Source organism: Bos mutus, chromosome 5 (genome assembly GCF_027580195.1).
Source record: "Bos mutus isolate GX-2022 chromosome 5, NWIPB_WYAK_1.1, whole genome shotgun sequence".
NCBI lineage: Eukaryota > Metazoa > Chordata > Mammalia > Artiodactyla > Bovidae > Bos > Bos mutus.
In genome coordinates, this window is record NC_091621.1 from 112,848,467 (window position 1) to 112,869,819 (window position 21,353).

Sequence of the window (21,353 nt, forward strand, 5' to 3'; positions counted from 1 at the left end):
TTTTTCCATCTGAAATACCCAGTTCTCTTCCTCCAAAAGCACCGCTGATTAGGCTCAACGTTGCCTCATTTGAGCCACTTTCTCCGCCTCCGTCCTCTGCACCCACAGCACTCACCTTCCCGCCAACCTTTGCAGCACGCTGTTTTTGTGTTCTCTACAAACGTAAGATCCAGCAGAATTTCTAGGACAAAGCACCTTAAAGTGAAATGCTAAATGAAGGAATGAATGGTATTAAATACAACCTGCTATGGTGAGAAATTCATAGGAAGTCAACTGAAGCCAAAAAACAGAACAGTTGATTATAATTGGACATGGGTTGCTTTTACTTTTTAGCTACTATGAATAATGCTGCTTTGAACATTTTTGTACAATTTTTCTGGATGGGTAATTTATCTTGGATGTATACCTAAGGAGTCAAAGTACAGGATCACATGATAATTGTGTTTAACTTTCTTTTATTGAAGACAGTTGATTCACAATGTTAGTACCAGGTGGATAGCACAGACTCAGTTATATATATATATATGTATATATATTCTTTTTCAAATTATTTTCGCATATAGGTTATTACAAGATATTGATTAGAGTTCTCTGTACTATACAGTAGGTCCTTGTTGGTTATCTATTTTACATATGCTGCTGCTGCTAAGTCGCTTCAGTAGTGTCTGACTCTGTGCGACCCCATAGACGGCAGCCCACCAGGCTCTCTGTCCCTGGGATTCTCCAGGCAAGAACACTGGAGTGGGTTGCCATTTCCTTCTCCAATGCAGGAAAGTGAAAAGTGAAAGTGAAGTCGCTCAGTCGTGTCCAACTCTTTGTGACCCCACGGACTGCAGCCCACCAAGCTCCTCCGTCCATGGGATTTTCCAGGCAAGAGTTGGAGTGGGTTGCCATTTCCTTGTCCAGTGCATGAAAGTGAAAAGTCAAAGTGAAGTTGCTCAGTCGTGTCCGACTCTTAGCGACCCCATGGAGTGCAGCCTACCAGGCTCCTCCGTCCATGGGATTTTCCCGGCAAGAGTACTGGAGTGGGGTGCCATACACTAGTGTGTGGTTAATGTGAAGATGAACATCACTGGAATTGAGGCTAGGGTGTTAGAAACATTACTGACTGGTTGGTCAAGTCAGTGGTGGCAGGCCTGATTTTCACATAAAATAAAATGCTGTATCTCGACATGATCTCTGAGATTCCTTCTTACTCTGAAATTCTGTGATTTAATAAGCCTTTTTGTTTCTCCAGCATCAAAACAGCAACAATCACGGACAGCCAAGGCCTTGAGTGTCAGGACAAAAGGAGGTACCACCCACTGACCAACATCCCTTGAAAGCCCAGGACTGGTCCCCTTGGGAACCTGTCTCAGTTTATTAGTGAAAGACACTTGATGTGCTACCATCAGCTTTAGAAAAAAAAATAAAACACAGCATCGCCTACTAACAGTTTTCCTTAACACAAATATGAACACCTGAGTCCTTTCCTCTGTCGTGGGTACATTAGAATGATGCTATTCTAAGCCACTGTTGTGTTCAGCCACTAAATCGTGTCTCTTTGTGACCCCATGAACTGTAGCACGCCAGACTTCCCTGTCGTTCACTATCTCCTAGTTTGCTCAAAGTCATGTCCATTGAGTCAGTGATGCCATCCAACCATCCCATCCTCTGCTGCTCCCTTTCTTCCTCCTGCTCTCAATCTTTCCCAACATCAGGGTCTTTTCCAGTGAGTCGGCTTTTCGTATCAGGTACAGATACCTTTTCATATCAAGTCTTTTCATATTAAGTACTGGAGCTCCAGCTTCAGCATCAGTCCTTCCAATGAATATTCTGGGCTGATTTCCTTTAGGACTGACTGGTTTGATCTCTGTGCTATCCAAGGGACTCTTCAAGAGTATTTTCCAGCACCACAATTCAAAGGCATCAATTCTTTGGCACTCAGCCTTCTTTATGGTCCAACACTCACATCTGTACATGACTATTGGAAAAACCACAGCTAAACCATACTAAGTCAAGACCAACTGAATTCTCAGAGGCTGTCTAGGTATGTTCACAATTACTTTGCCCCAGATGGACAGTTATTTGCTGAAAAAAGGACAGAGATGAAAAAAATGGATATGGTTTTAGTGCCATCATCTTGTACTCTCTTTCCTGCTACCTCCAAGACAATCTCAAGGGATGTATCATAAATATATAGCACTGCAGAAATCATGGACAGGTAAGTAAACAGAGTCATCAACAAGTATAAATGTGGTTTTAACAAGAAATTATAGAAAGCTCAAATAGAACATTTTCCACTATGTTTTATTGAAAAATAGCTAATTTAAAATATATACATTATTAAAAAAAAAAAAAAACACACATGGCACTGGTAAAATACTGAATTTTTCACTCACTCTTACCAAAGTGGCATCTTTATGTTCCCAGATGATTATTTTGCTTAAGAGGAGGGTCTCTGGTGCCCTCTGGTGACACTTCTTGAGGCTGCTGTCCAGAAAGGAGTAAGAGCCCCTCAGCTTAGGGCTGAGAGAATTAAGGACAGTTCATGTCTGACTGGCCTATGTTCTGTGGCCTTTGCCCTCTGCCCAGGAGAAAGGCAATCTTAGTGGGAGTCTTAACCTCCTGGGGGAAGTGTTCCTCCCTTAACACTCAGCCAAGCCGACAGCAAAAATAAACACTTTCGTTTTTGTCACTGTCTTCTTAAAAACACAAAAACAAACAAATGAAAAAACCCCTATCATTATAAACTCCCAAATAATGTGGGAAAGTCTCTAAGTAATTCAGGTTGTAATCCAGACCAAAAAAAAAAAAAATTAATTAATCAAAAAACCCCAGTATCAGTTAACAGGACAGCAAAACCCATAAATCTTAGGATGCAAAAAAAAAAAAAAAAGTTGATTCTTCCCCTTGTCTTCATAACAACGGACACCACTACTCTGGACAACTCTGTGCCTATGGTTTCTGGGAGTGGATGACTTTCTTGAATTTCAGGAGGCAGACCTACTCCAGACCTGTGCCATTCCTAAACTGTAACATCAGCAGAGCCTAAGTTCATTCTCTAGACCAAACACTTTGGACTTGAGGTTCCTCAGTTCTCCCTGTATCTTGTGTGCCAGTCGATTGCTATCACGAACCTCACACAGAATGGCAAGATCCTGGTTTGCCTGGGCGTTGAGTGTGGCCTAGAGATTCAAAAAAAAAGAAGTGATTATGGCAGATGCCAGAGGAGAGAAACCTGGCATGAAGCCCCAGCTGTGCCAGCTCCTTTCTCTGATACTCTTAGTTCACAGGGTAGATTCAATGCTTAGTCTAGAGACTCACTGAGAAAAGGAAAATGTAGAGTTAGGGCTAAAAAGGCTCGAAACCATTGCTTCCCTACACAACAGGACAGAAGCCTGAGTCAGAGGACAATCAACAATTAACAGTGAGAAAAGAGACCAATATAGACATTATTAGTAAATCTGCCAAAGCATGAAAGGCAGCATCGCTTTGTTTCTGTGTGAACCTGCTTGGCAGAGTGACTGCTCAGGGTGTGTGGATGGAGAGTTACATCTCTTTAAGATGACACTGGAGGCACCTCAGATTCTACGTGAAGCTGTGTCTCATAGGGAAGAAGTACTTTCTAACCCAGTTACTCACTTTCCCTATTTGTAAAATAGACAGTTTTTTGGCCAGGCCATATGGCTTGTGGGATCTTAGTTCCCTGACCAGGGACTGAACCCGGATTCTGGCAGTGAGAACGCTGAGTCCTCACCACAGGAACCCCAGGAACTCCCCACAGACACGACTCTTTTTTTTTTTTTAATTCATTTATACATTTATTAACCTCCACTTGCTCTAAATCAGAAGCCATACTAAGAACTGGGGATCCCAAGAAGAATAAAACAAGGTATTCCTGCTCTTGAGCAGCTCTCAGTGTTGAGTTTTATTTGCAAAAATGTAATATTTTAAGCCATCATTAATTCACAATTGAAGTAGGCACTTACTCATGCTGCTGCTGCTGCTAAGTCGCTTCAGTTGTGTCCGACTCTGTGCGACCCCATAGATGGCAGCCCACCAGGCTCCCCTGTCCCTGGGATTCTCCAGGCAAGAACACTGGAGTGGGTTGCCATTTCCTTCTCCAATGCATGAAAGTGAAAAGTCAAAGTGAAGTCACTCAGTCGTGTCCAACTCTTTGCGACCCCATGGACTGTAGCCCACCAGGCTCCTCCGTCCATGGGATTTTCCAGGCAAGAGTACTGGAGTAGGGTGCCATCACCTTCTCTAAGACACGACTCTTTGAACCCACTCCTTGAGTTGGGAGGGATGAATACTTGTGCTGAGCTGAGCTCAGGTGGAAATACTCTGACATTGTCCTTAAGTTGCTTCAGTCTGTCCTGTCTTCCTCTGGCACGCACTGTTTACACTGATTTCAGAGAGACCAGGAGGATGGTGATGTGGCCCAGCCTCCCTCAGAGGGGCCCTTGTGCTGTGTACTCACCCACACCTCTACTCCCTCCTGGTAATTCAGGATCAAGTACCTTATAGAGTATCTGCTCCACGTCTTTTAGTTTTTGCCGGAGAATCTTAATGTCTGTCTTAAAGCCTTCTACCTCTAAGACACGCCGGGTCTCCAAGGCCTCGTAGCGCTTAGTCATGGCCTGCAGGCGTCTCCCCATCTTGCTGGTGCGGTCCTACACCCGGGGTACAGGAGAGCCTCTGTGAGCAGAAGGGGCACCCCTAGCCAGCTGCCCGCCCCCCGAGAGGCAGAGAACCCCACACCTTAAAGATCTCTCTCCTTGCTCCTTCCTCCTCACGAATCCGGGCCAGCTCTTCTTCCAGGGAAATGCACTGCTCTTGGTACATGCTGGACAGCCTTCTCTCTTGTATGAGCTTATCCTTTAGGGACTGTGGGTCAGAAGGAAAGAAAAATTCATCTGTTCTTTAATTTGGGTAATTCAAATAGCACTGAGGGAAAGAAAGAAAGGACTTCCAGAAGTGCTAAATCAGTGAAGGAACAAGACATCACGGAGAACATCTGAAAACCTACTTCTGGAGGATTCTCTAGCTTTTTTCTTAATGTGTACAGAGTAGGAAATTCTGGGTTTTTTTCCCTTTATTTTTTAGAAAATTTTTTAAATGAAACAAATATTTTCGGCTCTTGGAAGAGTCAGATAAAAGAGTTCGGAATTGTACCAAATAAGACATTACAAACTATTTGGGGATACACTTCTTAAGTTTTTCTTTAAAAAGAAACATCAACAGCACTTAAAACACATGCTCCACTGAGCAGCCAGGATGATCCTGAAGAAGCCCAACTTGGATGCCACTTCCTTACACAGAATCCTTCAAAGACACGACGACGCTCGGAGCTGTGCATCCTCAGCAGGAGCGTGACGTGACGGCCGCCCTCCCTCCACCCTGCGTGCCCACCCCTCACGGCCACATGCTCCCTCACACCTGCCCTGATGCTCTTCCCCGAGGTCTGCCTGGCAAGCTTCACTCTCCAGGTCTCAGCAAAAATGCCAGACTCCAGATAGTGTCCCAGTGCTTCTCAACAAAAGTAGACCTCCAACAGCAACATACAATCTTCACAGAATCCTTCTAATTCTATAACACCACTTTTTTTCCCCTCCCTAAATTTAATGTATTTTGGCTGCACCACCTGGCTTGTGGGATCTCAGCTCCCTGACCAGGGAATGAACCTGGGCCATGCACTGAGAGCCCAAAATCTTAACTACTAGGCCACCAGGGAACTCCCAGGACCACTTTTCTGTAACCCATACTTGGTTATTTGTTAATGTTTCTAGTCTTTCTCACCTGTTAGAATGTAAATGCCATGAAGACAGACCTGGTCTAGCCTTCTGCTGCTGTACACTCAGAGCCCCGCCCACCACAGGACTTCAACAAACATCTGTTGAATGAATCTATCGATCAGTCAACACTTAGTGTTCTAAATCCCCAAACACAGTAACAAAGAGCTACTCTTTGAGACCTATTTCTTGAGATCGTTGCTACAAGAGCTTCCTGGACTGGATCTTATATGACAATGATTAGGTTCTTTGAAATTCTCCGAGTTCTTTCAACAATTCCAGAATAAAAAAAAAATTCTGTAAGATAGAGGAAACTACCTTAATATATTCATTTTGGTTGTGATGACTCTCGTGAACTAGCCATATTTTCCCCATTTTCTCTTCTTTCTTCTTACACTGCATCCTGTATTCCTTAATCTTTGACATCAAGTGATCCTTTTCAAGCATCCAGGACTTCTCCTTATTTTGGTTTTCAAATCTGAGTTGCAGAAAGTCTTTGGTGCTCTCGTAGAGCAGCTCCTGGGTGTGGTGGAGACTAGGGAAGAAAGTACAGATGTGGACATGAAGATGCTTCCCCAGTACATGTGACAGTTACTTCAAACGCAGCCAAGATGCAGGTCCTTTAAAAACTGTGTAATACACAGATTCTGTAAATACCATCAGCGTTTAAAAAACACGCTTCATCTGATCACCAGCATTCTTACATGTTTTATTGAACAAGGTATAATGCACCTACATTGGTTCATAGACCGGCCTTTACAGATATTTTTCTGGGTGCTAATTTCAGGTTACATAATTAGACGGACTACAGAAATATTTACACACAGCCTAAGTATGGACTTTTCCAAGGCACCAGACTTTACAATAAACTAAGTCATGGGGTTCTGACTAAAGGTTAACACAAGTTCTAAAACAAAAACATCCACACAGCTTTGCTTCTGTCTGGGCCGAGCTCCCCGTGAGCTGTTGGGCCAAGCTGCCCAACAGCAAATCCTGTCCTTTTTCTGAGATAGGCTTCCTCGGTGGAAGCACCTCAATGGCCTCAGCCCACGTGGCCCCTCCATTCTTCGAAACCCCTCAGTGCTTCCACTCTACGCCCTGTGCTGTAGCGCAACACTTCTTAACCTTATTTATCATTTATTTTTGCCAGATGCCACCAGGACCATCAAGGACAGTACCAGCTACTAGACATACACAGGTACTAAATAGATTCCTGCTGAGATTTGGGAATAGACAAATGATGTTTCTGTCTTCAAAAAAAAAATATCCTGAAGAGTTAGCAACTCATCAGTTTAACATCAGCAGCTAGAAATATACTGTATCAAATGATCGGACTGCTTGCAAAGGGCACTAAATACCATACCGCAGTTTTCCACTGAACACATATGGTGAGATCCACTTAGTTCTTCTCATGAGTAAGAGAGTACACAGAGAAGGGGACAAAGACTACATAATGTCAGAGGAGTAACCGGCATCTGATGAATATATTCAGGTACGCGTGTGTCTGTATAAACAGGGAGAGATTGAGTCAGTTCCCTCAAGGACTGCTCTTGCTTGCAACAGGTTATTTTATTCTATCTGGTGTTACGCTCTCAGTTACAAACAGGGGAAGCACGCTCTTGAAAATGTACAAATGGTCTCAAAGTGACACCTAACAGGCAGCCATTAATGGCCTTGGATTTCCTGCCATTCAACACCCTCAGAATGCTGATCTACTGGAAGGAGCCAATCAAGTGCTCAGATCTGCAGAAGAAGTTGAACTAGGAAGGTTATTAATATTCTGACATGTAAAATCATACTTTACTCTGACAATTTAAAAATATTGTTCCCTGAAAAACAATTCAAATCCAATAGAAACTGGAGATGCTATGCTTAAGCACAAAATACCAAAAATAAAGATGGAGAGGTACCAGCCAAATGCAAACAAGACATGATGTTGGAAGCAGCAGGGCCTGCCAAGGGCCAGGGGCATCTTCTACCTGCACTGGTCAACGAGTTCAACTTGAGTATCATGTCTAGTTTAGCGACCACGCTTTAGAATGGAGGAAGAGACACTAAAAAAGTTTGTGAAGTAATAAAAAAAACCAACAGGATGAAGATTGCAAGGTGAAAAAGAATATACACACACACACTCCAGGGGATCTTCCCAACGCAGGGACTGAAATTGAATGCAGGTCTCCCACAGTAGAGGCAGATTCTTTACCATCTGAGCCACCAGGGAAGCCCATATACACACATACACACGTGTGTGTACATATATATACACATTTTTTTGTTTCTGGCCGCACCACATGGCTTATGGAATCCTAGTTCCCCAACCAGGGATTGAAGCTGGGCCCTTGGCAGTGAAAGCTTCAAGTCCTAACCACCAGACCACCAGGGAATTCCTGTGAAAAAACATTTTAAAATGTAGGATATTTAATGCAGGATAGAGAAGGTAAGATAAAGGTCATCAAGTGTTCAAGAATTATTTATGTGCCTGCTCTGCACACAGGAAAAGACCCTGGGGAAGAGACATCATTAAAACAGAAGGTGAAAAGGTCCATCGCTGAATCACGCTGGTCATCACAGGCGATGTGGGGGAGATGTGTAAGGAAGAGTGCACCCATTCCTGGGAAGGTCAGAGAAGGATGACCGCACAGCGAGGGGCTGCTGCACCGTTGAGTGCTGCGTGACCCACAGCCGCAGGAGTCTGGCTAAAAAACGAGGTGAGCTATAGCCAGAGGAGCAGAGACTCAGGGCTGAGACTCCCAAGGGTCAAGGCAGCAGGAGACACTCACAGGGAGGAAGCCTGCAGGGCACAAGGGGACAGGCGACAGAAAACACAGCTTGGTGACAGCAATGATTAAACCAGAACACAGCTTGAGCCGAGAACGAGAGGGCAGAGAATGGACAGGAGAGGCTTCCAGGTTCACAGATGACGGGGTTTGGAATCAGAAACTGGAGAGTGGGGAGCTGAAAACGACCCTGAGTCTCCAAACTTGAGAAACTACATGGATGCGACGGCACTGGGCTAAATGGGAAAGAATGGAGCAGCAGGTAGATGGGGAAGGGTGCTTGTCGGGAAAGAGAAAGTTGAGTTTCAGTCGTGGTGAATTTGACATTTTCAAACACACTTTATTGAAGATGTCTCTACAGCCTAGCTCTGGTCACTGCAAGTGGACAAACAGCTGAGGAGGGTGAAATGGGGAGAACCAAGAAAGACAGGTGCTGCGGGAACCAAGGGAGATGGATTTCAAAGGGGGTGGTCAGAGGCCCAGACACACAGAAAGATACGAATGAACTCAGTGATGACTTTAGACAGGGCACGCTAAGCAAAACAGGGAACAAGAGCAGACTGCAGAGAGTGGGGGACAGGCAGGCAGGAATGGGGTAAAAACAGTACACATAGTTTCCATTTTCTGGTGCAGGTATGTGAAGTCGAACAAGAGAAAAGGACTGTTATGCTGACTTAGATAACCCATCAGTGGAGAAAAGGATATTCCAGGACAGTAAGATCAGACTACAACTCTCCGAGGGGTTGAGGGGAGAATGTAGAGCCCCAGTCCTGTAGGAAAAGCATCAGATGAGCATGCCAGGGAACTGGGAGAGAGGCGGGGGGTGGGGGTCTGCTGATACGGCTCCTTCAGTGCCAGGACCCTTGCTGCTACTGGACAGGACTGCCAGCTTGTGGAATCTTAGCTCCCCCACCAGGGATCGAACCTGCCACCTTGGCAGTGAGTGTGACAGTCCTGACCCCCGGACCTTCTAAACCACATGGAAGACACCTGAAACCTGTCCAGTGTGGCTCATGAGTACCCACCTTCTGGTGAGCTCTGTGATTCTGTCCCGGCTTCTCTGCTGATGAACCTGCACTTCCTCGACGCAGATCCGCCTCTCCTCCATGAGCCCTGCCACCTGCTCCCGTGAGAGCCGAGTCTGCTCCTCCAGCTGCGCCTGCAGCGCCTCCACCTGGACAGGCCAGAGGGGCGAGGCGTCCACTCCCGCTCTACTCCTGCTCGCTTCTCGCCCCTAACAGCGAGCCTCTCTCCAGAAAAACAAAAACCCCACAAACAAAAAAAAACAGACGTGCAGCAGCAAAACAAACAAGAGAAAAATCTCGACTGGACTCCTCTTTACGTCTTACATGTGGTCTGAGGCCACATGAGAGCAGACTCCATCCACACCAAGCAGAGCACCCAAGTCACACCAGAAAGGCTGGACAAGCCCGTCTCCCCTCTCCGAGATGCTCACCTTCTCACCATCTCTCTCTCTGGGCTTTCAGAACTGTCTCCCTTTTGGGACTTCCCAGTTGTGTAGAGAAAGACTCATGTCTTCATTTTTAAATTTAGAAAGTGTGGCAAAACAAGTATAATGCGATTTCCTTGTCTGAGTCAGGCTATCTTGACCCCACATGGCGACACTGGCCAAAGGTAGAAACTGTCCATTTACATCAACACGCCCTCTGATAAGGACAGGAACTTGAATGCCGTTAGATGAAAAATCAGGGTTGTAGGTGACATATGATGACCAGATGGTGAGAGGGTGACTCATTACTTTCTTAGACTTTGGAATACATGCACCAGACAAATGGATGTACCCCCAAAGGTCACCGTTTGGGGACAGACAGCTGCAGCTCTGCGTGTCCCAGGCCAGCTGCACAGGGAGTTCTGACTCTGACGACTCTGGTGGGAGGGTTCGGCCTATGAGCTGAATGAACTGCAGGTTCACACCAGCACTTCTAGAATGGTGCAGTACAGAGTAATGGTTGTAAAGATAGAGCTCTGGGAAATTAGAACAACCTCAAATTTCCAATCCCAAGATGCCCAGAGGAAATACGTGTGCCAGGAGACACGTGGCACACGCTAGTGAGGGCACAGGACCCGCTCCAGGCCTGTGTGCGGAGCCGCGACGATCGTACCTGGAGGGCGAGGGTCTGGACGTCTCTCTGATGCAGCCCAGTGCTCACCTCCTTTTCTCTCCCTGCTGATTTCCTCCTGCTGCCTTTAGAGTCTGAAACAAAAAACAGTGGAGACCTTCACTTAGCTTTTCTTTCTGCTTTTCAAGCATCAACATTATCTTTGCAGAGAAGTTGGTTTTCTTTATATGGAAGAGAAGGAAAGGAAGAAAAAGGACAATGTACAATAACTACAATGCTCAATTGTGCAAATAGGAATCTTTTAACGGAACTCTGTTAGGATGTCACCTGGATCTTTCTGAAGAATAAACTACTAAATTTCCCTTTGGAGTTATATCTAATTTCTTTGTAAAATCTTATTTAATGAAAAAGGGTAATGAATTACAAAAACTAAATCTAAACATTTTAGTTATGATGTATAACCCAATTTTCAATGGACAAAATGATTTTATCAGCAAGCAACACTAAAACTCCACTAAACATAATTTGATGATTTAGATGATTCAAGAAGCTTATTTATTCTTTTTATTGAGGTATAGTAATTTATAGTATTTGTTTCATGTGTACAACATAGCAATTCAAAAATTTTATAGATTATACTCTGTCTATACTTATTATAAAGTACTGGCTATATTCCCTGTCCTGTACAATATATCTTTGTAGCTTATTTATTTTATACATAGTAGTTTGTTCCTCTTAATCCTTTACCCTTATTCTGCCCCTTCTGTTCCTTCACTCTGCTGGTAACCACTAGTAAGTATGTTCTCCACATCTGTGAGTCTGTTTTTGTTCTATACTCACTAGTTTATTTTTTAAATTCCACATATAAGTGATATCATACAATATTTTTCTTATTTCTTAGCATTATGCCCTCTAAATCCATCCATGTTGCTGCAAATGGCAAGACTTCATTTTTTTTTAAATGCCTGAGTAGTATTCCATTCATCTTCTTTAACCATTCATCTGTTGATGAACACTTGGGCTGTTTCCATATCTTGACTATTATAAATAATATTGCTGTGAACACTGGGGTGCATGTTATTTCGAGTTAGAATTTTTGTTTCCTTTCTAAGAGCAGACCTCAAAAGTGCTTCTCTCCACATGCGTAGTGATGGCATTAGCTAGACTTATTGTGGTGAATATTTTGTAGTATATACAAATACCAATTTACTACTTTGCACACTTAAAACTAACGTTATATGTCAATTATATCTCAATTTTAAAAAACTGCGATTTCCATTAATAAAAGAGGAAAGGATAAGGAGACTGAGGGTTAGAAAATAATTAATAGCCTGTGATTCCACATGTTATCCAAGTATATTTTATGACTTATCACCATAAGCATTTTAATTAGATATATTTTTTATTCTACTTTATTAAAACATCATAGAAAGGTTTTTAAAAAAAAGCTCAGTAAGATCTGAAACCACCAGCAGCATGATTACGAATATTTATTATCACTGTATAGTAGGAAAAACTGTTTAATTATTTGCACCATGGTTTTTAATTCTGCATCAATAAGAATTTCTAAAAATACAGTTGGTACCTGCTCTGAGAGCTGAAGACTCATTCTTTTCACGTACTTCTACAGGCTGGACAGTCTTCTGGAGAATGCTGACCTGAAGAAGCCAAAAAAAAGTACAGAAATAGTCTTCCTATAAATACAGTATTTCATTTTTTAGCTTTAGTTCTCCAGATCAAACACCATTCATAAATTAAACTGGTCAAAACTTATACAATCATATAAGGATGCCATGCATATGGGAGACCAGAGAAGACAAACTGGATAAAACCCACTAACAAACTGAATACACACTGACTAAAACCACTGCTGGTGATAGAAATGGAAAAATAAAATTTCAGGGTTCTTTGGCAATATCTACCAAAAAAAAAAAAAAGAAAGTGGTCTTTGACAAGGTCTTTTAGGAAAGTAACAGAAACACTGAAGCATGCATATATAGATATGTATAAAGATGTTCACTGAAGCACTGTTTATAGAGTGAACAAGTGGAAATCTCAATTATACAAATAAATGTTTCTATATGAGTAGGAAAAAAGCTTTATCTCTAGGGTACAGAATTATGGGACACTGTCACTTTTCTATTAGATTTCTGAAATCTGTGTTTGTTTTTAACAAAGACCACGCATTACTTTTGTAATCGGTATAAATGAAGCCCTAAAAAGAACCCAGTATTCAAACTTGCTCCCACACTAAGTCTGTTCCTGCTGCTCTCTCTAATCTCATCCAAGACACCTCCTCCTCTAAGCTTAAGGTTTCCAAATGGCAGAATGGGGTAAACAATGCTACTTTCCAAGGCTTTTGAAGAAAAAGAATAAAATCACAAACCTGTTTGTAATTGCAGAAAATGCTCTGAAAAAAGCAAACTGAGACCATGGTAGCTAATTCTCCTTTGAGCTTCTTTAGCAAGGATCAAAGTTGTCTGATTAAGGACCCAGGCTGCATTTTGTAAAAGCCTTGTCTACCTTGCTATATAAAGGAGGACTTACTTTGTTGGGAGGCTCCTTATAAAAATAGGTCACTTCTCCAGTGTCTGTTCCCACAAGAGCCAAGAGATTCTGAATCTTCTTCTTGTCTTCTAGCTCCCTGCAATTCTCATAGAGAATAAACATACATTGTGTCCAGAGTAAGTAAATGTTTGTTTAAAGGATCTCCCTTCTGACTCATTTATTTTTAAAGCAATGATAACCTCAAGTTAAAATTAAATTGGATTAACCTCCTACACTATTGGTGGGAATGTAAACTGGTGAAGACACTATGGAGATCATTATGGAGGTTCCTTAAAGAAACTAAAAATAGAGCTACCATATGACCCTGCAATCCCACTCCTGTGCATATATTCGGAAAAGATGAAAACTATCTAATTCAAAATGATACATGCACCCCAGTGTTCACAGAAGCACTATTTACAATAGTCAAGACATGGAAACAACCTAAGTGTTCACCAGCGGGTGAATGGATAAAGAAGATGTTCTAAACACAGAGGGCTTCCCTGATAGCTCAGTTGGTGAAGAATCCACCTGCAATGCAGGAGACCCCGGTTAGACTCTTGGGTCAGGAAGATCTGCTGGAGAAGGAATAGACTACCCACTCCAGTACTCTTGGGCTTCCCTTGTGGCTCAGCTGGCAAAGAATCTGCCTGCAATGCAGGAGACCTGGGTCTGATCCCTGAGTTGGGAAGATCCCCTGGAGAAGGGAATACTCCAGTAATATACTCCAGAAAACTCCAGTATTCTGGCCTGGAGAATTCCATGGACCATAGGCCATGGGGTCACAAAGAGTCAGACCTGACTGAGTGACTTTCACTTCACTTTACTTCACTATACACACACAGTGGGATGTTACTCAGTCATAAAAAAGAATGAAATAATGCTATTTATGGCAACATAGATCGACCTAGAGATTATTATACTAAGTGAAGTCACACAAAGACAAATATCATGGTATCACTCATACGTAGAATCTAGAAAAATGATATAAATAAACTTATTTACAAAACAGAAACAGACTAACAGATGTAGAAAATAAACTATGGTTACCAAAGGGGAAGGGGGGAGGGATCAACGGGGAGTTTGGATTAACACATGCACACCACTAGATATAAAGTAGGTGGCCCTACTGTACAGGGAACTCTACTCAATATCCTGTAATAACTTACCTGGGGAAGAAAAGCTGAAAAGTAAATATATTTGTATACCTATATATATATTTATAGGTATATACACATACCTATGCATAACTGAATCACTTTGCTGTATGCCTGAAACATTGAAAATCAAAAATGTCAAGAGAGGAGAGAACATCAGCAATAAGCTCCAAAAAATTAACTAAACTAAATTAAATTAAATAGGATTTATCTAGACTTCAGCTCTAATTTTAAGAGCATCAGGCATTTAGATTCAGGAATTCAGAGAACCCAGCGGGAAATAACTTCAATCAGTTGGTTGAAGAGCGTGAAGGCAGACACCAGGGCGTACTGTTCAAATCTGCCTCTTCAGCTACGTGGGAGCTGACAGTTCACAGCTGGATCTCTCTCCAGGCCTGCTCTGAGTCTAGGCGGCCTGTCTCACCAACTGTCTGCTCGAGGAGCAGCCTGCACCAGGGGCCTGGCTACTGAGGGGTGCGAAACCCAGTCCTCTCACCTCGTTTCAGGATCTGAGGACCATCCTAGAAGGGCACCCTGTGGCAGGGGCTGAGGCCTGCTGTCACTGAATCGCCACTTAGCCTCTGCACACTCAGACTCTCCCGAGTGCCCCCTGGTGGTTTACTCCTGAGCACACTCCCCGAAAACCTCCTGCAAGCAAATCTCCATTGCGGAGTTCATTTTCCAGGAAACTGACCCCAGACAGTTGATACCACAAATGGACCAAGGAAGCAAACTTTAAGAGAGATGTCAGGGACTTCCCTGCTGGTCCAGTGGTTAAGACTTCACCTTCCAATGCAAGGGGAGCAGGTTTGATCCCTGGTCAGGGAGCTAAATCCCACATACTTTGCAGCCAAAACACTAAAACATAAAGCAGAAGTAATATTGCAACATGTTATAAATTCAATACTTTATTAAAAAATCTTTTAAAAACACAATGAGATTTCAGAGCCTGGGATGTGCAGACCTGTTACAGTGTTCTTAGGAGCAAGACAGGTGAGTGGTCAACAGGGGAGAGGCTAAACAATCAAATAAAAGTAAAAGCAGGAGGAGAGCTGGGCTGCATTCTATACAAACTCACAATCTCTGCCCCATTTCCCACACTCCAGCCAGCTGTCAAGACTACTACCTAAAGAAGAAGCTGACTCTCCGAGAGGTAAGGTCTGGTGAGGCCTCAGCCAGAGTCCATGGTCACGATCACTCAGCCTTTCTTCCAAGGGCCCACGGCCATTTATTCCAGTAACTGTGCACTGTGGAGAAGGGCTGCTGGGCCGTCTGAGCTGACTTTGACACCTAGTGAAATGAAGCATTATCTAGGGCATACAGGAACCAGGTAATAAACAGAATTTTGGTTCCGGTCCAGCTCAAAGTGGGTCCACTGGATCCAAACCCAGTCAGGAGTCATTTCCCCATCTCCAAATGTATAACTGAAATGAACATAATTGGCAGTTGGCAAAACCTCCAAATTGTTTTCTCGGTTTCGGTGTTAAAGCAAGTGGAAGCCTCTGAAACTGCCTCTCTGCACCCCAGCCACGATGGTAAACAAAGACTAAAGGATGTAAGGGTGAGGGTCCCCATCAAATCCCCATTAATTCACAAGCATGATCCTGCAAAACCAGACAGGCAACAACGCAGTGCTACCAAGTAGGTACAAGTCGGTGACTGTGCCAGCTGCAGTAGCATTTTTGCTAGAGCAGAGAACCAGGTCTTAGGTACACAGCATGTGGCTATGGTTAAGCAAATGTGCTCCCTTCCACGATCAACAGGCCCAGAACAGTTCTCGTTCAGGTGACATGAACAAGAGGATATTTCTACAGGCTTTCTGAGGACCATTAGCTCTTCTGTTCAGTATCAAATTTGTCCAAAGGGACCTGGATCTGTTCACTACTGAGCTATCAAATTAAATCAGATGGGACAAACAAGAAGTGCAAATGGGTTAGAACCCTCAAGTGTACTCCAAAGGGGCGGAGGTAAACCCTACATAGCACATCAGCCAAGTTTCAGGGGTCTGATCGAGGCATGCCAGGCCACTCCCTTCAAAATGAAGGACAGATTATTGTACCTCATGCCTACCGCCACCAAAGACTCATAATGCCAGAGGAACTGCTCAGTGTCTGAAGACAACAGGTCCTTTCTCTGGGACACTGCGCTGACCCATGTAACAGGTGACATGGAAGGTGACAAGGAACACTGTGCTGACGCTTGTAACAGGTGACGTGCAAAGTGACACAGGATACTGTGCTAATGTTTGTAACAGGTGACGTGGAAGGTGACACGGGACACTGTGCTGACCCGTGTAACAGGTGATGTGGAAGGTGACACGGGACACTGCCGCAACCCGTTTAACAGGTGACGTGGAAGGTGACACAGGACACTGCGCTGACCCGTGTAACAGGTGTCGTGGAAGGTGACATGGGACACTGCACCGACCCGTGTAACAGGTGACGTGGAAGGTGACACGGGACACTGTGCTGACCCGTGTAACAGGTGACGTGGAAGGTGACACAGGACACTGTGCTAACGCTGTTACTGTGGCAACCCGTGTAACAGGTGACGTGGAAGGTGAAATGGGACACTGCGCTGACCCGGGTAGCAGGTGTCGTGGAAGGTGACCCTTCCTCGTGGCCCAGAACTGAAATGAAGTGCTGCATTAGGTCAAGGCTGAAACCATTAAGGAGATTGAGCCAGGAATCAAAAACCTCCCAACAAAGAAACACCCTGGACCTGATGGCTTCCGTGGTGAATTCCACTGAACACTTAAAGAAGGACTAGCAGCAATCATCCTCAAACTTTTCCAAAAACTGAAGAGGAAGCAACAGTTACTCTTACTTTTACTTTCTATCAGCCAGCACTCCCCTGATACGAAAGCTGGACAGACACTACACGAAAACCACTACAGACCTTACAGACATCGATACAAAAATCCTCCACAGAACATTAGTAAACCTGCATTCGGCAGCATATTAAAAGGATACACCACGATTAAGTGGAATTTATTCCTCGAATACAAGCAAGGTTCAACATATGGAAATTGATCAGAGTAATACATCACACGGACACAATGAAGGAGGAAAACACATGATCATCATCTGATACAGAAAAAGCACCTGACAACATTCAACACCCTTTTTAGATAAAAACACTCAACAAATTAAGAAGAGCGGGAAACAATCTCTGCACAACAAAAGCCACAATTGAAAACCCATGGCTAAAGTCACACTCAATGGTGAAAAACTGCAAATTCTCTACTAAGATCAAGAACAAGACAAGGCTGCCCATTGTGCAACTTCTATTTAACTTAGTACTGAAGTCCTAGCCAGACCAAGTAGGCAAGAAAAAGGAAGAAAAGACACTCAAGTCGGAAAGCAAGAAATAAAATAATCCTTATTCACAGATGACATGATCTTATTCTCAGAAAACCCTAAGGGTGCCACAAAATTTTTTTTTTTTAATTTTAAAAATTGTTAGAACTAGTAAAGGAATTCAGCAAAGGAGCATAACACAAATCCAACATGCATTTCTATACACTGACAATGAAATATCTGAAAAGAAAATTAGGAAAAGAATTTGATGCACAACAGCATCAAAAAGAATATTCAGGAATTAACCAAGGAAAGGAAAGACTTGTATACTGAAAACACTCCTAAAAGAAATTAAAGATGAAATAAACAAATGGAAAGATATCCTGTGTCCATGGATTGGAAAACATAATATTAAGATGTCAACATTGCTCAGAGCAATCCTCAGATTTCATGCAAGTCCTATAAAAATTTTCTGTGTGGGATGATGAGAATGTTCTGGAGATGGACAGTGGTGTGGCTGCATGATGACACTTAACGATACTGAACTGTACACTTAAAAATGATTAAAAGAGTAAATTTTAGGTTAAGTATATTTTACCAGAATTAAAAAGAACTGCACTGTAGTGGGTGTTCCGGCACACTGTTCAGATGCCCATCACCCAGGGGCTCAGTCCTTCTCCAGCAACTGCCCTGGGCTGAAGGGGGCCGCCTCCCCCAAGTTTATATCCCTCCCTGGTGGGAGCTGCGTCCAATGACAGATCACTCCCTGTGGGGCTGACTAAGATCTCTGTCCCTTGGTGGACTCTGGTGGTGGTGGTTTAGTCACTAAGTTGTGTCAACTCTTGCAAACCCATGGACTGTAGCCCACCAGGCTCCACTGTTCATGGCATTTCCAAGGCAAGAATATTGGAGTGGGTTGCCATTTTCTTCTCCAGGGGATCTTCCCAACCCGGGGATCGAAACTGTGTCTCCTGCACTAGGTGGATGCTTTACCACTGAACCACCAGGAAGTCCTTGATGGACTCTATCGTAATTCAAATTCTCCCTCAACCCAAATCTGCTCAGAGTTGCTCCCCTTAAGAGTCTCCCTACTGACCATCGCGCAGGCAAACCCCTATCTCAGAGCCTGCTCCCTGGGAACGCAGCCAAGAGGACCACAGAAGAAATGTATCTCGTTCCATGCGGTTTAGAAACATGCCCCTGGCGTCTCCTTCCTCCCGTTAGTACCTGATTCTTAGGCGGTCGTTTTCTGAGTAGAGACGTAGGACGTGCTCTCGCTCCTGGAAGAGGCAGACCTGCATGTCACTCAGAGCTTTCTGCAGCTCAGCAATCTCTTCCTCCCTCTGCTGCAAATCCCATTCCAGTTTATGCTGGTGGGGAAAAAAAAAGGCAGCTGACAAGATACTGGGCTTCAGAGGAGTAGCTCTTATTGCACGCAGTGGCGTCAGTTCACGTAGAAATATTACAAAGTGGACAGTTTCAGCAATGCAGGCTCCAAATTACAACAGGCTGTGTACAGACGAGTTTAAACCCACAAGGTGAATGACCTCAGAGCTCTCACATCACCTCCTCTTACGGACGACAGAACCCAGGACACCACATGGTCCACCTGTTCTAGCCACTCCTTTAATCTGGCTACAATGTGCAGCTTGCAGGATCTCGGTTCCCTGACCAGGGATCGAACCAGTGCCCCCTGAGGTGGAAGCTCGAAGTTCTAACCACTGGAACACCAGGGAATTCCAAGTCACACTTTAATGCTTTTTATGTAATATGCATTATAAAACTCTGGAAAGCAAAGATGAAAGGTGTGACTCCTGCTTACAGAGCAGGAGGAACTGTGTGGGGAGACAGACATGCCAATAATTAAACTGAGAGGACTGAATGCAGCACACATGGGGGAGGGGTGAGCTGGCCCAGGAAGAATCCCTGACAGCTGCTGAGGGTCAGAGGCCACCAGAGAGCTGAAGCCTGAGAGGAAGGCAGAGATGGAGGAAGGCAGTGCTCTCGGGGAAGAGCTGGAAATGCAAGGACCTCAGTATCTCTGATGGCTCAGACAGTAAAGAACCTGCCTGCAATACAGGAGACCCGGGTTTGAGCTCTAGGTTGGGAAAATCCCCTGGAGAAGGGAACAGCTACCTACTCCAGTATTCTTAAAAACAGGCTTCCCTGGTCGCTCACATGGTAAAGAATCTGCCTCCAATGCGAGAGATCTAGGTTTGATCCCTGGGTCAGGAAGATCCCCTGGAGAAGGGAATGGCAACCCACACCAGTATTTTTGCCTGGAGAATCTCATGGACAGAGAAGCCTGGTGGGCTACAGTGCATGGAGTCGCAAAGTCAGACACGACTGAGGGACTAACACACAGCATCACTGGAGCGGAAAGTGAGAGGTCGGTGGAGCAGTGTGACCCTAGGCGCTGGATCCTAGGAGCTGTTCAGGATGAATAGGAGTTTGAGAGTGTGGCATGAGAGTCTGAGATGAAACAGGAGTTTGGACAGTGTGGTTGCAACGATGATGAGGTGGCTGGAAGGGACTGAGCAATGTCTGGGAGGCAGGATCAGCAGGTCTCAGCAAGTGACCGGAGGGAGGCTGGGCAGAACCACAGGCACTGACGCCATCATGAAGAAGAAAGAAGCATTAAGAGACAGGAGTGGAGGGAGGGGATGGCAGGGGTCTACGCGTACACATAGGTGGGGGGGAAGGGGGTTCCTGACTTCAGATACGGACACAGCACCATGGAGCTCAGCAGGAGGAGGAGTCAGACCTAGTTACCTGGGGTGTCATTGTCCCGTTGAAAGAGGAAACAGACAGAACAGGCTCCATCTTGAAAGCAGGACTGCCTCTTGGGCCGGACTGTGGACTTTGAGCTATACAACCAGTATCTATGGAAACAACATACCAACTGGAAAACCAGACCCCTTAGATGGAAGAGCCCCAGGGCTTCTACGGCTAGTACCTAGACTCTCCCCGGCCTACAAAAATACCCTAATTATCTGTGTAACTGAATAAAATCATAAATTCTATTATGCTTATTGGGGTATGACCACAGGCCTATTGATAATTGTCCACTGTTAACTACCTAGGCTTAAGGCATACGAATCATGGGTTAACTTTGATTATATCTTTCTTTTCCTTTGTTCAGACTAGTTTCAGAGAACTTAGGGAGAGGGGTTTGGGTACGTACACTTAGGGTATATAAGGTTTTCACAAAAACTGGTCAGGGTCCTTGGGTAAGAGGAGACTCTGCCTTGGGCCCACCACTGTAATAAACTGCACTCCACTATCTGCATTGTCCTTCTGAGAGTTTGTTTCCCAGAAGGCTTGGCTACAACACCATAGGCAGGAGGACAACACGTGGACAAAATGAGATTACTTACGGTAGAATCACAAAGAACTTTGACATTTAAGGCTAAGGAAGGAGAGGCCATTCTCACCTTCTGAGTGGCCCATACTCGTCTGTGGAGTTTCCCTCTACCTCTTGAGTCTCATTTTGTCTCTCACTGAGTTTTTCTGCAATGAGACATCAAGAACCTGATTTACTAAGCTCTGAGACCAGAGACCAAAACCCCCTCCAGGTGGGAGAAGTTAGCAGTTAATGTATTGTATGCTAACAGTATGCTGCCAACAAGTACTTAGACCCCAGACAGGTTGGAACTAGCAGGGGGATGATGCTGACTCCTGATGACCTCACCACCAGCCAATCAAATGAATGTCC

At 44.3% G+C, this 21,353-nt stretch overlaps 1 protein-coding gene across 4 annotated transcripts in view; it reads right to left on the reverse strand.

The window, feature by feature from the left end:
* Positions 1-448: 448 nt before the first annotated feature.
* CCDC77 (coiled-coil domain containing 77) overlaps positions 449-21,353 on the reverse strand; it is a 28,694-nt gene continuing 7,789 nt past the window's right edge. For 2 of the 4 annotated variants that reach the window (XM_070371732.1, XM_005895181.3), the window contains 9 exons: positions 18,866-19,008; positions 13,183-13,279; positions 12,221-12,293; positions 10,678-10,769; positions 9,580-9,728; positions 6,096-6,312; positions 4,747-4,872; positions 4,506-4,658; positions 450-3,167 (listed from right to left, as the gene is read on the reverse strand). In XM_070371732.1, coding sequence (XP_070227833.1) covers positions 3,021-3,167; positions 4,506-4,658; positions 4,747-4,872; positions 6,096-6,312; positions 9,580-9,728; positions 10,678-10,769; positions 12,221-12,293; positions 13,183-13,279; positions 18,866-19,008 — 1,197 coding nt within the window. In that variant the 3' untranslated portion in view covers positions 450-3,020. Of the gene's footprint in view, positions 3,168-4,505; positions 4,659-4,746; positions 4,873-6,095; positions 6,313-9,579; positions 9,729-10,677; positions 10,770-12,220; positions 12,294-13,182; positions 13,280-18,865; positions 19,009-20,410; positions 20,521-21,072; positions 21,149-21,353 lie in introns of all 4 variants that reach the window. The other 2 variants (XM_070371733.1, XM_070371734.1) reach the window with 2 other exon arrangements.